The following is a 15,765-nucleotide window of genomic DNA, read 5'->3' as shown; positions in this document are numbered from 1 at the left end:
CCAAACACAACACATCAAATGGCTCCATACAGCTCGTCTGGTGTAACCCAAGTCTCCACGAGCTTCAGTATCTGAAGTCGGTACACAAGCCCATCTGTGCGTCGAGGGCTTCAAATAACGTCTTTTCAAATCAAGTTGGGATCTCTGGGCTACTGGAGACTTGGAAGATGCAGGATTGACCTGTATGAAGCCATGGTTATTTTTCTTGTCAGGGGTTTGTTTACATTCCAAAACAAGTCCCCAGCTACTTCAGTTGTTTAGCAGAAAGCTCTATTTTGCTGTGAAGCTCCAGAAATGTTTTGTGGACTACGAAACTTTTGACTCTTAATTGGCGGCAGGGTGAGTAGATAATGACTGAAGTTTAATATTTGGGTGAACTTATCCTTTAATGATTTACCACTCCACTGTGGTTTATGATTTATCTTTCATAATGTAGGTAGATGTAAGTGGCAGGGTGACACTTATATCTCCAAGTAGGCTCCACCTTAACAACACAAGACGACACAATAGCTTTAGGTGCGTGGCTCACCATTAAGTTTCAGTTTCGGGCACTACTTCACTCTAAACAAATGCACAATTGTGTTGCTCAGACATACAACCTGTGTCTGTGAAGAAGAGGCTGCAATTTCATTACAGAGTGATCATCTGTCCAGTAGACGACCTTTGCTCTACGCTTTGCTCTACGTACTGGCTGGACCCGGAAACACGTCACTGCGTTGTGCTGTGATGGCAACACAGCTACGACACTGTTTATTCCTACATTTCTGTGGAAAGATACTTTTCTGCCGCTTGTTTAGTGATGCATGATACATAATGAATAGTGTTGGCCAGTGTTGAATGATGTGCCTACAGAGAGAATGTTAGAAGCTGCTCGTTAGCAAAGTTAGCAGTCAGCTAACATTAACTGGCTAGACGGTTGATCACAAACCAGGTGAGTAACATGTCTTCTCTGTCCTCCCAGTCTCCACTTTAACAGCAGAGTCTGACCCACATAGAGACCGGGCAGACACCTCACGAACTGTCTGCACCACTGGTTTTAAGTCAGTGTTAGCATGAACACACCTGGCTGTGTCTGCTCCAGACAGTCTGGAACGTGTTGGCTGCATTTTCTTAACAGGGAGATTAGCTAGCTAAAGAACGCTAACGCTAATTTAAGTAATTTTTCTTTGCCAGTGAGTTTCATCTTAAACACCTGCATGGAAGTCTGCAAAATGCACACGTTTTAGTCTTATTTGACAGTGTGGCTCATGATCCTGCCTCTGACGTGTCGTCACATAGTACACATGAACAGCTGTGCAGAAAACAACAGCCTGACTGAGCTCCTGTTACAGGAGTGAGAGGAACATTCACAACGCTTTCAGTGAGACGCTCATACTAGATACTGAACAAAGTGTATGAACTAATGCAGGGGACTGCTCCTGTTATTCATGCTGTTGTCAGTAGTATACCATGAAATGAGAACAATATGTGTTCATTAGTGATTGTCGTACTTAATACAGTTTCAACCATCATAGGTTTCTCATAAGGCTGTCCTCTACCTGTCCCTGCTGTGTTGGTTCTTTGTTTTCTAGACATTATTGCATGACGGTGATGTAACTGATAAAAACAGAGGTCTAAATGTTCAGTGTGAATGACAGTATTTCTCTGAATTATAACATCTTAAAGTTCTGTCACTGTTGAGACAGCAAACAAATAGCTGTATGGTTAAACAGCTCTCCTGAACTGTGATATAATTGTGCATGCAGGTAAAACTCTGAAGAACCTTCCCCAGCTTTTTTGGGTTCGGTTGTCTTTTCTAAAATGGATGTCAGCATCGCCGTGTCGCTTATCCGAGGCCAGATGGGTGCCGTGGTCGAGCGAGCAGTGAACGGAGCGGTGGAGACGGTGCTGGCAGAGATGCTCAAAGTGGTGGGGATCAAGTTTGAGGAGCTGAAAGCCCAGGTGGCGCTGATGAAGAGGGACGTCACGGCGCTGCAGAGGGAAAAGGCCCTGAAAGAGAAGGAGAACGACAACATTCGAGCCAAGCTGCGCTACACCGAGCTGAAGCTGAAGTACTACCGGCAGGGAGTGGAGGAGGAGCTGCAACAGAGGGCATCCACCTCCACTGTGGTCCGTATCCACCCGTCAACCTTCCACCAAGCTCAGAGAGGTGGTGCAGGAGTTTCCTCCACGGAGACCTCTTCACCATGCTCGACTCAGACCGGGGCCTCTGAGGGATCACTGACGAGAAGCAATCAAGGTACTGATCACGAAAGGGACTGACATCTACATGACTGTCCACTTCAATGACTCTCACTGTTTCCTGTGTTTGTACTCCCAGAATGCACCTCTCCACAGGGCATGAGCAGGCATGCAGTCAGAGTGAACTGTCATTCAGATGTGGGAGTTGCCAGCTCCGACACGTCTGACTTACTGCTGCCTGTAACGCTCTCTGTGAACACACCAACACAATCTGTGGACAGCAGTACAGGTATGGAACTGAGTGTGTGTGTGTGTGTGTGTGCTATATTTGTTTGTCCTCTGCTGCTTTATACATGTGATTTGGAAGGTTTGGTAGTAGCCTAAAGTAAAAAAACAATAGGAAACCCTAGAGAGTCCGCTGCTCACATATTGACAAATATGACTGTTGTCATGTTGTATCCCTGTATGGAGACAGCAGACTGAACATGTCTATGTTTGTGCAGTTTTGTTCTGTCCCACTGAGCGAGACACAGCTCAGAGCAAGGATGACGATCAGGAGGATGAAGACTGTGAGTGGACCATCACTCTGCAGCCACAAATAGAAGGTGTGGACACTGTCGAGGACCCTCCTCCGGTCCAGGCCCTGACTCTGGATCCAGGACAGCAGCCAGGTGCTGGCTCATTGTTCCTGGAAGGTTCCCCCCAGGCTGATAGCTCCACTCTGCCCTCCTCTGTTCCACAGGTAACAGCACATACACACACACACACACACACACACACACACTGAGGTGGCCCTGCTTCCCGCTTTGACCTATGACCTCTTTTAAAATAAGGACAAAGAGTAAAAGGCTGGCTCACTATATTAATATATTTGTAGTTTGAGAACACAAGAAGAAACAAATGCTTTAGATTAGAGTAACTATATTAGATTCATATTTATTTTAGCACAAAAATACCAATAATTCTGTTACATTTCATCTGATTCTCCTGCTCACCAGTGTGCATCTAGAATCAGACAGTAGAAGGCAATAATATCGCTGTGATTGATACTTAACACAATACTTAATAATTGAGAATTAATACAATAGTTCTAATAATAATACATTTTTGTAGTGCTCATCATTGCATGTGTGCTTCAACAATGAAACACAAAATGTAATTGCTTAGGCAAAGATTAAGATTTAAGAATTAAAAAGGCAACAAACAAGAAAAGTGTTTTTTGTGAAACGGAAACGGAGTGTTCAGACAGAGGGTGACTAGAGGTGCTGCAGTAATGGGCAGAGTGAGAAAAATAATGTCGCCTTGGAACGTCTGTGAAGCTGAAAAGTAACGTGACGTGACCTTTTATTTGTCACCATAGTTCAGCAGAAATAATACACAGAAATGAGTGTTTCTGTCACAGTCACAGCTGACCTAGACAGAAAAGTATTAAGCTGAATTAAGATACAAATCCATTACCAGACAGTATTCTGAACTAAGAGAGGAATGTTCGCATCTGGCTGTCACGTCTTAAGTAAACTTGTGGAGGTGTTAAACTCGTCCCAGTCCTAAAATCCTGCTTGTATCCTGTTGTAATGCAGGTGAAGCAGGAGGTGGAGGAGGTGATCTGTATCAAGGAGGAGCCAGAGGACGAGCAGGAGGAGGCCTCCCTGCTGCTGGACTATCAGGTGGAGCAGGATCATCTTCCAGAGTCTGAGGTGAAGATCAAATCTGGGAATGATCAGCAGTCATTGTGAGCATGTTCTCTCCAAGAGAAAACCATTTCTAAGAAGTTAGTCTCTGCAAAGTTCCTGAAAGGACTCTGGAGTCCATCCCTCACAGAGGAACAGTTTGATCCTGCAGCAGCCATAAGCACCAGCATTCAGTGAACACACAGACAAATCTGCCAGTGATGAGGACACCACAGTGGAATTTCTCTCCCCACTGGACAGGGAATTGATTGAGTGCTTTGCTGCCACAGAACAGAATGAGTTCTGATTTAAGTGTAAAAAAAAAAAAAAAAAAGATTCTGGAAAACTTAAGTAACTGAATTACAATTACAAAAAAAAATACAAACGGATCATAAAGTAACATGTCACAAGATAATTCCTGGAATGCACTGCCTTTCAGATGTCTAATGTTTCTGTCTGTTCCTCCAGACTCAGACTCACTCAGTGACAGAGTGGTCCGGCCAGAGAAATCACACCACTGCCTTCAGCTCAGCCGGACCGAGCACCTGTGAGTAAATCTGTGTATGTGAGTGTTGGCAGATGTCAAGCATGTTTATACTGCTTGGCTGATTTTAAATCTGAGCACAAAATCTAACATGGCAGTGTTGATTGTAAGCATATGATTTCCATTACAAAGCAGTATTGACCACTGTTTCCTTCTTCTTCGTGTAGAATGATGTGTGTGCAGAGTTTGACACTAGAAGGCTGTTTCCACGTTCACTGCTCCAAGTGTAAATTTTATTTGTGTTCATTGAAAATCATGCTTGTAGGCCCACATACGAGCAGAGAAACTCAAAGCTGCTTCACTTTTGCTTGTTAGTGCATTAAGCAGTAAATGGTGAACATAAACTCTCACATAGGTCATATTTTAATGTATGGCTGATAAAAACAAATGTAAACATGATGTAAATACTAATTACTTTGGTAATGTCTTTGGCCCTGTCTGCTTTCACATCTAGAAGCTCCTCTGGTTGGAAAACAACTTATAGGCACATTAGCGCCACTAACCGAGTCGGTTTGGGACCCTACGTGTACCATTACAACCCTAATATCCATAGATTCTGGAATCTTGAATGATGAATGAAAATAGAGAATTAGAATTAGAATTTAGATAATTTTTTATATGCCTTAATAAATCCATGGAGGGGATCTTTAATTATGTAAATCAATAATCTGCCATAGCAATCTACCTTCAGCCCGTACTTAATTTAATTATTAAAAAAGTCCCTGTGTGTGCTCAGATGCAATGCCTCAGCCAGCAGCCTCCCTGCTGTCGATGGTGTCCTTGCCCCCTGGTATCCCACCTCGCCAGGGGGTGCGGCCCTGGACTAAAGACCTCAGCCTTTATGAAGAATATAAACTGCGCAGGAACGAGCTCCGCCGGCGAAGCCTCAACAGACGCAGAGAGCTGGAGAAGACGCTGCCTCAGCCTCTGCTGGCAGATATGGTGAGTCAGCCTCAGTGTTCTGAATATTTGAACATTTTCAAATTATCTATGTGCTAAATTGTAATACACATGTTGTAAGGTTGTAGATTTTAAAGGGTCATCTCCTCTAGCAGTTTCCTGTTTAATGTAAAAACTGATGATGTGTTAAAGGTGCGAGAGCGTCGAGAGAAGACCAGACTGAGGGTGGCGAGATGGAGGGCAAAAAGGAAGCTCCAGGCCTGTATTAACCAGGCTCAGGTCTGTAGTGGCTTTAGCTTTTCCACCACACAAAGGAGTACATGATTATTAAGATGATGGCTGTGTCCCTGACACAAGAAGTGTCATATTTATCAGTTGTCCCTCTGTAGGAGATTTTCAGGCTGAAACATTTAGGTTGAATTTCATTAGAATTCCCTTTTTTCAGGTGTTCAGTGATTTCTTTAGTTGTTTAGAGCTGTTAATGTCACAACTTTATTTGCGTGCTGTAAGTGACTGCGCTCCAGTTAGTAAGTGATACCTTCACTCACATTACAGCAGCGGACTACTTTAGATGTCATGGTCAGTACTTTGCCTAATTGCACAGGATCTGCTACATGGTTTTGAATAATTAACACGTAAGCTGCAACCTACAAACCTCACTGTTACTTACTGACTAGGAGTCACTGGGACTTGACACAGAATGAAATGCCTTCCCCTTTTTTCTTGTGCCGCTCTCAGGCTCTAGGTGGCGCTGCAGGTCTTTCTCAAACTGGCTTTCCCATCAGCAGCCAGCATCAGCAGCCCAGAATGCATCATGGTAAGATGACTCTCCCTTTGAAGCTGTTGTCGACTGTCCCAGTTGTCGCTGGCTTGTGTCGTTCCTCTGTCACAGTTTTCTTCACTTATGCAACATACAGAGCCTTCATTTTCACAATGACACATGCAGAGAGAGCCACAGCAGATCGTCTCTCTCCTCAAAAACATCCTCTTCTTAAATTCACAAATTAAAACTATGCACTAATTGAGCATGATTGAATAGTCCTGTTTAAGATGAAAAGATATAAATGCTGTCTCAGGAGCGACTGTTTTGCCATGTTGTGTTTCAGCCGCCCCCTCCAGTTCTCAGCAGAGACAGAGCTCAGCGCCGCCTCACTCCAACAGCTTCCTCAACATGTCGGCAGCAAACAGCATGTCTGCCAGTCTTCCCTTCATACCTACGACCTCCTCCTCTTCTCTGCTCCTCAGAGGCCCCAACATGGCCACACATCGGCACACTGTGACATCATCGTCATCCTCTTCCTACCCCCAGGTCAACCTATCGCAGCAGAGCATCTCCCTGACAGACGCAGATATCCTGCAGTGAGAGGTTTGTTGGTGTTCAGGAGTCAGCCTTACCTAATCAGGCACTTTATCATTTTGTCAACAATTTGCTCACGTAACAGTGAATTTCCATTCACAACACATTACAAGTAGAGACTGGCGCTAACAGTGGAGCCACTTCTTTACTGAGCGTAGATGACAGTGTTTCAGTCCCTCTGGACCGAACCATATGTACAGACAAAAGAATCAGTCCCTGATATGGATCACCTCATCATTGCTATTATACATCATCAGAACTCTTATACCTTCATTTTCATTCAGTTACATATTACATCCAGTAGATCAAGACTGGCACTGTAAACTCATTGTGATAAAGTTCTCTCTCTGTCCTGTACATGTTTACATATGAAATAGATGTTTGATTTGATTGAAATATTGTACCACAGGGACAATATTGTTGTCTCATTGTTTTTTAAGTGTGCCTGTGTCTTTTAAATATTGGACAGAAACTGTTTTACAGTGCGTGGGTCATTGTAAGTAGTGCACTTTGTTGTGGAGCTGAATTGTGTAAAAAAAAAGACACACACTTCTACTTGGCATGATGAGGACACAAAAGAAGTAACCAGAGAAGTATTATTGTCTTTGACAGACACTGACTGAAGAGTTGTTTACTGGAAACATGTCACATCTGCAAACGGCACAAATACTGTCAGTCCTCTTTTTATATTTTATTTTGTCAGTCGGCCAAAGTACAAAGTCAGTCTCCAGATAATAATGAGAGGCCTGATGCCTTGTTCAGTTCTAATAAATGCAGTTAAAATAAACACTGTGTTGAACTTTTATTTTTTTTCCTGAATAGATAATATGTATATTAAGACAAGCTCAAGACATTGGTACAGATTTTTAAAGAATAAAGAAAGGGGCTCTGCGGAGCTTCTGTGATGTGCTGGTAGTTGGTCGTTATGTGAACGTTAGCTACTGTTGCTCTCTGTTACCGAGAGGAGAGAGGCACCGAGGACGGGCATAAAGTCACATCCTTTGACCTGTCGTGAAAAATCTGACCTGTCCTTCGCAAAGAAATCTACAGTCCAGCAGCATTTAACTAATTCAACAACTCGTCCACATGCTTGTACAGACAACCGAGAGAGACGTGAAGGTCTCATTTATCACATATCATTTCTTGTATGTATTATTGGTTAGTGTAAACAGCACTTCATGGTGGCTATAAAGCAGCTCCTTCGTACCATGACTGCACTGTATTAAAATCCACAGTCCTCGTCCATAGTTCAGCTGAAGCAGCTGGCTGAGCCAAATGAAGCCAGTATCTTCATGCAGGTTGCAGGTGCAAGTTTATTGCTGCTTCTTTGGTCCCAGCTATGTATCCCTCCTCAGCAGCTCAGCAAACTGATGCAGAGAAAATTTCATAATAAAGAGACCTACATTTGGAAAGTACCCATCAGTTTGTTAAAGTGGTGTCGCTAATAAAATTGTCGCTAATAGAATGCCTGAGTCTCATAATAGCTTTAGCAGAACAGGATGCAGTTTTGTACGGCAGGTCGGTGTGTTTTGCTCCAGGTTTCTGTCTGTTTAACTGAGCAACTACAGGATCTATTCATCACGGGTCTGGAGAGGACAATGATTTCCATGCAGCATATAAGTATTATAAAGTATTGACTGAAGACTCGTCATATTCTAGGTATTTGATATTGTCAACAAGACCATAGACTGATGCACTAGTGGGTGTCTCAGTACTTAAAAACATCCCTATGGCTCTCAGGACCTTTGTTCCTATTGACGTAGAGATCTTTAAAATAGGTCATGAACATGCACTTCCATGGTTTTAAACTCTGGGCAGTTTACTTTTTAGCAAATGTTATTCAAACTGGAGTATTTAGCTGAAAAGGACACATCCTTTGAACTGAGGGGGAGTTCATCCGTGTTTTTGAGGATTTCTTGTGTGTGTGTCATCCATTGATTATCTTTTGTGAAATAGCTCCCGGCAGTGTGTAGAAGAGCAGCGCGAGGAACAGCACGGTGATGAGCAGGATCAGGGCGATGATGATGTACTTCTTGTAGCTTCGCCACACCAAGTGGAAGAAACACTTGAAAGGATTGACAAACCAGGAGAAGGAGGTGTCTGGACGACTGGGGAGGAGGGGAACAGAGGATACAGTAGTTTTATTCATAAGTACATTGAGCAGCGTTGGTATTTTCGAGCAGCTTAATTAAAGTAGAGCAGTGCTTTCCAGTTCACCTACAACAGGCATTTACTTCTTGTTTTGAACAATTTTTAAGTCACATTGTCCTCCACTGTGTCAAAACATACACCGCCACATTAAGAACACACAGCCGATCAGAGTTAGCTCACAGAGAATACTGCCTGACTCTTACTTTGGTTTTGGCAGCGGCTCTGGCTCTTTGCGGGCTCGGCCAACAGGATTTTTCTCTGCCTCCTCAGCTGTCACAAGATGGAACTCTGCCTCCACTTTCCCCTGATGGATTCAGAACACATGTTAAACTTGACAGTAAAAGTGTTTGTCAATCTGTATGACTTGGTTTGTGTCTGTGAACGCACCGTCAGCTCTCCAGACTTGCTGAAGGGCCACCAGCCTCTTGATCTCTTCTGCTGGAAGATGGAGATTCTATCCAGCCCTTCTGTCAACATGTCCGCCTTACATGACTTTGCCGTCTTTGCCCCCCGAGGGAAACCATGGAGGTCTAACTCCACTGTGCCTACACACACACGACGCACACGCACAGTCAAATATACAGTACAAATGGAGAGAGACATATACACCTGGAGAAGCCTTCACACACACCTAGGAAGTCATCAGAGGAAAGCGTCTCGAAGTCCCAGACCTGCAGAATGAGGATGGCAGGAAGCTTCTGCTCCGTTTTATCCAGAGAGAAAATACTCTCCCTCTTCCTCACCACTACTACCTGAGAGAGAGAGAGGGAAACATACATGTGTTGATAATGTGATATTGGTCAGTTTTCTACATCAGCATAACAGCTGGAGCTGCTGGGGATTCAAGGGCATGCTTGTTTCAGCCACTGCTGTCTGTCTGCCTGTGTTTACGTCAGCACCTTCTCAGCAGGCAAGTAGTTGAAGGGGAACACAAAGCGCCAGTTGAAGTTTCCTTCTCCAGTCAGAGAGTTGTAGTGGACGTCTGTCTCCTGTCGGTCGTCCTCTAAACCTTTCAACCAGCTGCAGACAAAGATGGACATTTCTTTAGACAACTTGTTTCTGTACAGGAATATACAGTTCATACTGTTTTCAATTAGGTATAAGCAAAGTAAAGTGTGATAAACATCTGAATATTGAACAGAGCTTGGAGTTACCCCTTGATGTAGATATCACTGGACTGTTGGCCGGTCAGGAAGTTGCTGTCCTCCAGAATCACATCTTCTGTGTTCCAGATGATGATACGCAGCTCGTACCTGAACACACACACGGCTGTTAGTTCCCCTTTTCAAAATAAGTAGAATAATTACTGTTTAATCCAAGACTTTAAAGGTCCCATATTGTATGAGGTGAGACTTTCATATATATTTGATAATAAAACTGGTCTGGTTGCTGTATAAATAATAAGAAAGTATGAAAACGCTCAATCCACTGAGAGATGCACACTGAAACATTCAGTAACTGTGTCTTTAATGAGCCATAAGGAATTCTGCAAGGTTGTGATGTCACAACTACACAAGCACCACCCACAGCCACGCCCCAGAGCACCTGCTCAGGCCTGTGAGAGCTGACCAATCAGAGCAAACTGGGCTTTTAATGTGGGGCCTTAAAGAGAAAAAAGCTAAAACAGAACATTAAGATAGAGGGTGAATAGAGGTGCTGCAGTAACAGGCGGTATAAGAAAATGTTTGTTTTTTTAACACAAAAGTATGTAAACATGTTCTAGTAGACACCTGATGGCAAAACATGACCCTCAGAATGAGCAAAATATGTGACCTTTACAGACTGAAGGAGACAGCGCTCACCCTTTTGGTTTTCGAGGTGAAATGTCCACTGAAGGTCCCGGATGAGGCAAGTCCATGGGAAACATGTCTACCCACATCTGGACCTGGCCCTACAAACACACACACACACACACACACACACACACACACACACACACACACACACACACACACACACACGTATTAGTGTTGAAAAGATTCCTCAAAGACACGTCTTTCTCACTGAGCTTCTGTATAGAAACAAAATAAAGCTGCAACCCAAAGAAATAACAGTGACATTAGCGCAGATTATGATCTCCATTTGCTCCACCAGCTACCTCTGACTTTAAGGATACAATCAGAGCCTCTTATAATTGAGAGTTTATGAGTAACAAGTCTACTACATATTGTAAATTCTGCTGTTGTTTTGACACCACTGTAGGTTATTAACTGATGTGAGTATACTTTTTATTAGATCATATTGTTAATGATGCTCAAGGCTGAGGTTGCTGGAAGACAGAAATGTCTGCTCCTATTTGGAAGCAGGATTCATGAGCCTGGTAAAAACGGTTAATTTCCATTGTGTCAAGATAAGTTACATTCAGAAAATGCACTTGTTAGATAATATTCAAAGTACCTGGTCCATGCCAGGCCGAGCCTTGTTAAACAGCGTTCTGGTCTCGATGTGTTCTGGCACCAGCTTGAATCCCACAGCTGGGATCTCCGCCCAGCGGTGCAGGATCTTCAGGGACAGGTGCTCATAGGACTCCACTGGCTCATCTGAGAGATGTGCAACCATCATATTCATTAATGTCACACACACACACACACACACACACACACACACAAAAGTGATACTGCTGCTGTCTGCATTATTAAGGCTCAGGATCCAACTAAGACTGTGAAATACTGATAATACTGTCCAGCTCTGGAGGAGAGAGTCAGTGCAGATCCAGACTTTCTCGAGGAATAAACACCCAGAGTCACAGCAGATTTTCCGGCGGGAGGAGAGCTCAAAGATGACTTTTTCATTTTGTGATTAGAAAGTGGATTTATCTTCACTCCTGCTGATCAACCTGACTGCAGCAGAGATGACCTCCACTGTTGTATGTACCATAATGTTGTTGTAACGTACTTTACTCATGAACGTAACGTTACAGAGAGGAGCAGGGAAAAGAAGCGCTGAGCTTAGTGATAGGTTGACCTGAATTCAGACGCACACACACACACACACACACACACACACACACACACCCTCAGTGTGTGTCGTTGCTTGCTAGCTTACAGCTAATGTCCAAGAACTTAATTCAAAACACACCATAAAACAACCACCACTGCTGATGAAATCAATCTGATCTGACTGAGGCACAAATGTTCACGAACGATCTCATGTTTTAGTTTTATTCACGGTGTGTTAGGACACATTCTCAGTGAAAGGCTGCCAAATGAAACACATCGTTATCTTGAGTAAACTTGTGGATTTTTATATATTTCTGCATTAAAAATGACATCTTAGTCTTAGTAAGATAATTTAGTAAGAGAATTGTAGCTATGTGAACAAAGGGAGGCTTGTCGACACAGTAAAGCAGTTGTAATGATATTTACTGTATGTAACTATTGACAAATACTGTACATTAATGAACATCTTAACATGTCCTGGTAGCTGGTCGCAACTACATTATAGTGCGCTGTGAAAGATTAATTTACTGTGTACTTAGTCTTATTAAAAATGCTAACCCTAACCCTAAACTAAAGATTCAAGGAGTAGACCAAGATCACATCTTTACCTTCATGCACGAAGAGTGTCTTGCCAGTGAAAACCTTTTCAGCCACAGTGATGCGTCCTGGTCTGAACTGAGGATCTTCAAGACCGTTCTCTCTGCACAGCTTGGACAGCAGCTCAGATGGCTTCAGACAGTCTCTCCAGGCATTATAACCATCACTAAGAGAGGGACAGAGGGGGGCAGAGGAGGACACTTACTTGTTTTCATATGATTATTAAACAAAATATAAGTTAATAATAAAAGCTCCGGAAAGGTTTCTCCAAACACAACAGTCTTTTTTCCTTTAATAGATTCGTTTCATCAGATGAAAGTTATTTTTTCTACAATTCTTCACCAAATAAGAGCTCAGAGATGAAGTAAAAGTTACTCCAACCAGCAGAATGAATCAAAGAAAATAAAGAACTCAAACTCAGTTTCTCCTGTTGAATGACTGTTGTACAGACTTACATGCTGTACTCAGTCGGGAGTCCACTGGTGGCTCTGTGTCGACTGTAGAACCGGTTCTCCAGGTCAATGCGAGTCTCTCCTATCAGGTCGTCCCCTCCCACCAAGTCATGATCATAGATCAGCACCGACAGCAGAGACTCCTGAGGAAACTTTGCGTGCATCTCGAAAGACCTTGAAGAAGAAATGGAAGCAAAACAGCTTGAGAAGTTCTGGCTTCACAAATGAAACACGTTCAACTTTAAAACACAGAGGTAAGCTGGAGTCAGTCAGTCAGTAACCTTCCGAACACAGGATTCAGCTGTTTAGGGATGTAGTTGTCTCTGTCTTTGATTTCATTTTTGCCGAGCCGAACAACAATGTAAGGGTCCGCCTTCCCATCCGGGTCAGCTGGGTGCAGGTTCGACGCCTGGGGAGAGAGGAGAGGACATTACATTATATAACACAATGCTTTAGTCTGAGTTTACGTAGTCTCCCTGTTTTTGCATGAATTTTCTAAAAAAAAGAGTTGGGTTGGAAAGTTATTCCAGAGGCATGTTTCATTATATTTGTTAAAAAAACAAACTCTTATATCTATCCTAACAGCAATCAATCAATAAAACCAATCCAGTATCTGTGTAAGGTGCAGGCCAATAGTAATAGGTAGCTAAAAATGAAGGAAGTGAATCTTGCTTTGGTGCTAGACTGTTGTGACAGCCGTATGGAAGTCAATGGGAGATGAGACTTCTGATGAAGAAATGCCTCCAGAAAATGAAAGAACATTGACATGTTGTTTGTTCCTCGACTTTGTGTAGGAAAGGCTTCTGTTCCCACTGTGACTGCAGTCAAGAAATCAGTCGGATCACAACATTATCAGCCCTGACAATCATTTGTGGAAAGCAACAGTGGTTAACCTCCTCTCTGAAGTGTGTTCTTTCATATTCTAGTTCTTTGCACTGTGCCGTGAACTCATTATGACCGAAGTCTTCCACAGGGGTAGCTGAATATGATTTGAGCTAGCTATTAGCAAGCTAATTGCACAAGAATGGCTGAGAAAGTGCTATAGCCATGTTTGTTGTTTGCATTAATTATGATAATGTGAGGTGTTTCCTTACATGTGAGAGACACACAAGGTAGTTGGGTATGGTGAACGATGACAACGACGTGCAGAGCTCACAGGCTCGGAGGTGGATACTTTCAAAATTGAGCTTGTTCTTGCTGGACACTGTCAGTGGCATGTGTTAGGGCTGTATTTCTGGTGTGTATCCTGAATAGCTGTCAGTAATGTATGTTGTACAGATTGTAAAGCCCTCTAACCCAGATGTGTTATTCTGAGCTAACTTCGCTAGTCACTCTGCTCAAAGTACAGGAAGTTAATTTTCTTAAACATAAACCCAGCAAGATAAATATAAATATAGGCTTTTTTCAAGACTGTGGACAGTTTCTGTATGCTGAGATGCTCCTATTAAAGACTATCATCACTGTCAACACCTCAGGATCAGTTTTATCTTTAGAAATGAGAACGCACAGAGACGATGTAAACCCGTATGAGGACTTGGACCGGGCAGTTGGGAGGGATTCCTCTGTTGACTCTGAAGTGCCCAGTGTCAGGGGCTTCGTCCCAGTCCTCTTCATCTTCCTCAGTCAGTTTATACAGGCAGAATCGTCCCTGCATATGCACATAGTGGATTAGATCAGTGTGAAGATATGTCGTCAATACGTTTGTAGGGACATAGCTTTAAGACATTCAAGCTAATCGTCTCACCTTGAATTTGCCAACAAATCTCTCCTCAGTCGCTCCCTCCTCCTCACTGGCTTTCCCTCTGAACAGTTCGTATGTGTTCACCCAGTCATCAAAAGGCCCAAACTCTGCCTCCAGCTCCCTGTTGTACAGCTGTAGAGAGATCGTGAGCGTCATCACGTATATCTTCCTAACATTTATCGATGCGAAGATATATTGTTGGATTTTAATAACACCACAGAATAGTGAGATTTCCTCTAAAGTTGTAATTGCAATTGTAATTTTGTTATAATTGTGGAGGACGTCTGCGATCTTAATCCTATGTGTCTAAAGCAAATCAACTCTGAACTACAATAATAATAATAATGTGACTGCTGAAGAAGACACGTTTCACCTCTGGAGGTTGATGTTATGCGGAGCCTTGACTATTTTCTGTAGTTCATCACAACTGGTTGCTCTTTCATTCTGAACATCTAGTTTGAATGTAACTGTGTCATCAGACTTGTGTGCAGTGTGTGTGAACCGAGTACCTTGAGTGTGGCTAATTTAGTAGGTTGACCAGCGTTTGGCTCCAGGGTTCCTTTTCCTTTCTGTTTTTTCTTCTTATCTCCATCCAAGCTGCTGACTGATGAAACAAACCAGACATGTATTCAGTGCTATACAACACAAAGCAGCGTAGCATTGTGATGACACAGCAGTTAACATCAGGAAACAGACTAGAGTCAATCAGTTTTTCAGTGACTTCAGGAACTCCATGCTCCAAAGTGTCACTCAGAATCCTCACAGTGATAACCTGTCCCTCCTCTCCACCAGCATGAACACTTCAGACACTGTCCTCCATGAAGAACTGCACATTAATCCTTCTACGATAAACTCAGGCCAACACATAGTATGCAAAAAAGCAGGAGCTGGAGGTTAACAGTGGTAGCTGCAGGGCAGATCATGCAGTGACAGGACTGACATCCAGTACATCAACAGTGTAACACCCTGAACGAGCTGAACAACACAGCTGCCAATACACAGGGTTGTACCACAGAAACCAGGGAGATACAGTCAGTTCCCAGAGCTTAGTCAGCAAACAAGTTAGCAAGCAGAACATTTCCCCCAGGAAGTCAGAATGAACAGGGGTCACACATAACTAGAACATGCTGCCCCTGGATGACACAACTCCTTCAGTCCTTACCCAAGGAGTCTATTCCAGCGCTGAGCAAGCTCTGGTACGGCAAAGCTGCAATACACAACCACATGTGTGTG

General features: G+C 43.2%; 2 protein-coding genes across 3 annotated transcripts in view; one reads left to right on the top strand and one right to left on the bottom strand.

Moving 5' to 3' along the window:
• Positions 1–704: 704 nt before the first annotated feature.
• Positions 705–7,439, top strand: LOC311262724 (uncharacterized protein). Its single transcript, XM_084362366.1, has 10 exons — positions 705–931; positions 1,746–2,239; positions 2,321–2,470; positions 2,685–2,923; positions 3,762–3,878; positions 4,320–4,398; positions 5,132–5,337; positions 5,488–5,574; positions 6,034–6,112; positions 6,402–7,439. Exons 2-10 carry the CDS (start codon positions 1,801–1,803, stop codon positions 6,656–6,658), a joined length of 1,653 nt encoding a protein of 550 aa, XP_084218492.1. The 5' UTR covers positions 705–931; positions 1,746–1,800; the 3' UTR covers positions 6,659–7,439.
• Positions 7,436–15,765, bottom strand: part of fer1l6 (fer-1 like family member 6) — a 25,806-nt gene continuing 17,476 nt past the window's right edge. The window contains exons 27-41 of one of the 2 annotated variants that reach the window (XM_084362364.1): positions 15,695–15,739; positions 15,042–15,136; positions 14,536–14,664; positions 14,299–14,439; positions 13,073–13,200; positions 12,795–12,965; positions 12,351–12,505; positions 11,201–11,343; positions 10,606–10,694; positions 9,958–10,056; positions 9,703–9,823; positions 9,435–9,555; positions 9,191–9,348; positions 9,007–9,107; positions 7,436–8,760 (exon numbers count right to left, since the gene is read on the bottom strand). In XM_084362364.1, the coding sequence (XP_084218490.1) occupies positions 8,580–8,760; positions 9,007–9,107; positions 9,191–9,348; positions 9,435–9,555; positions 9,703–9,823; positions 9,958–10,056; positions 10,606–10,694; positions 11,201–11,343; positions 12,351–12,505; positions 12,795–12,965; positions 13,073–13,200; positions 14,299–14,439; positions 14,536–14,664; positions 15,042–15,136; positions 15,695–15,739 (1,877 nt within the window). In that variant the 3' untranslated portion in view covers positions 7,436–8,579. The remainder of the gene's footprint in view (positions 8,761–9,006; positions 9,108–9,190; positions 9,349–9,434; positions 9,556–9,702; positions 9,824–9,957; positions 10,057–10,605; positions 10,695–11,200; positions 11,344–12,350; positions 12,506–12,794; positions 12,966–13,072; positions 13,201–14,298; positions 14,440–14,535; positions 14,665–15,041; positions 15,137–15,694; positions 15,740–15,765) is intronic. The other variant, XM_084362365.1, reaches the window with a different exon arrangement.

The sequence above is a fragment of the Pagrus pagrus genome, assembly GCF_965226575.1.
Source record: "Pagrus pagrus genome assembly, chromosome: 9".
Taxonomy (NCBI): domain Eukaryota; kingdom Metazoa; phylum Chordata; class Actinopteri; order Spariformes; family Sparidae; genus Pagrus; species Pagrus pagrus.
The sequence above is the reverse complement of the archived record's forward strand: the minus strand, read 5'-3'. Positions and strand labels throughout refer to the sequence as shown.

Excerpts from the sequence above, each read along its gene's own strand:
- LOC311262724 (XM_084362366.1), top strand. The coding sequence starts at position 1,801 with ATGGATGTCAGCATCGCCGTGTCGCTTATCCGAGGCCAGATGGGTGCC. Across the intron at positions 2,924-3,761 it reads TGCCCTCCTCTGTTCCACAG|GTGAAGCAGGAGGTGGAGGA; the intron begins GTAACAGCACAT and ends GTTGTAATGCAG. Across the intron at positions 3,879-4,319 it reads ATCATCTTCCAGAGTCTGAG|ACTCAGACTCACTCAGTGAC; the intron begins GTGAAGATCAAA and ends CTGTTCCTCCAG.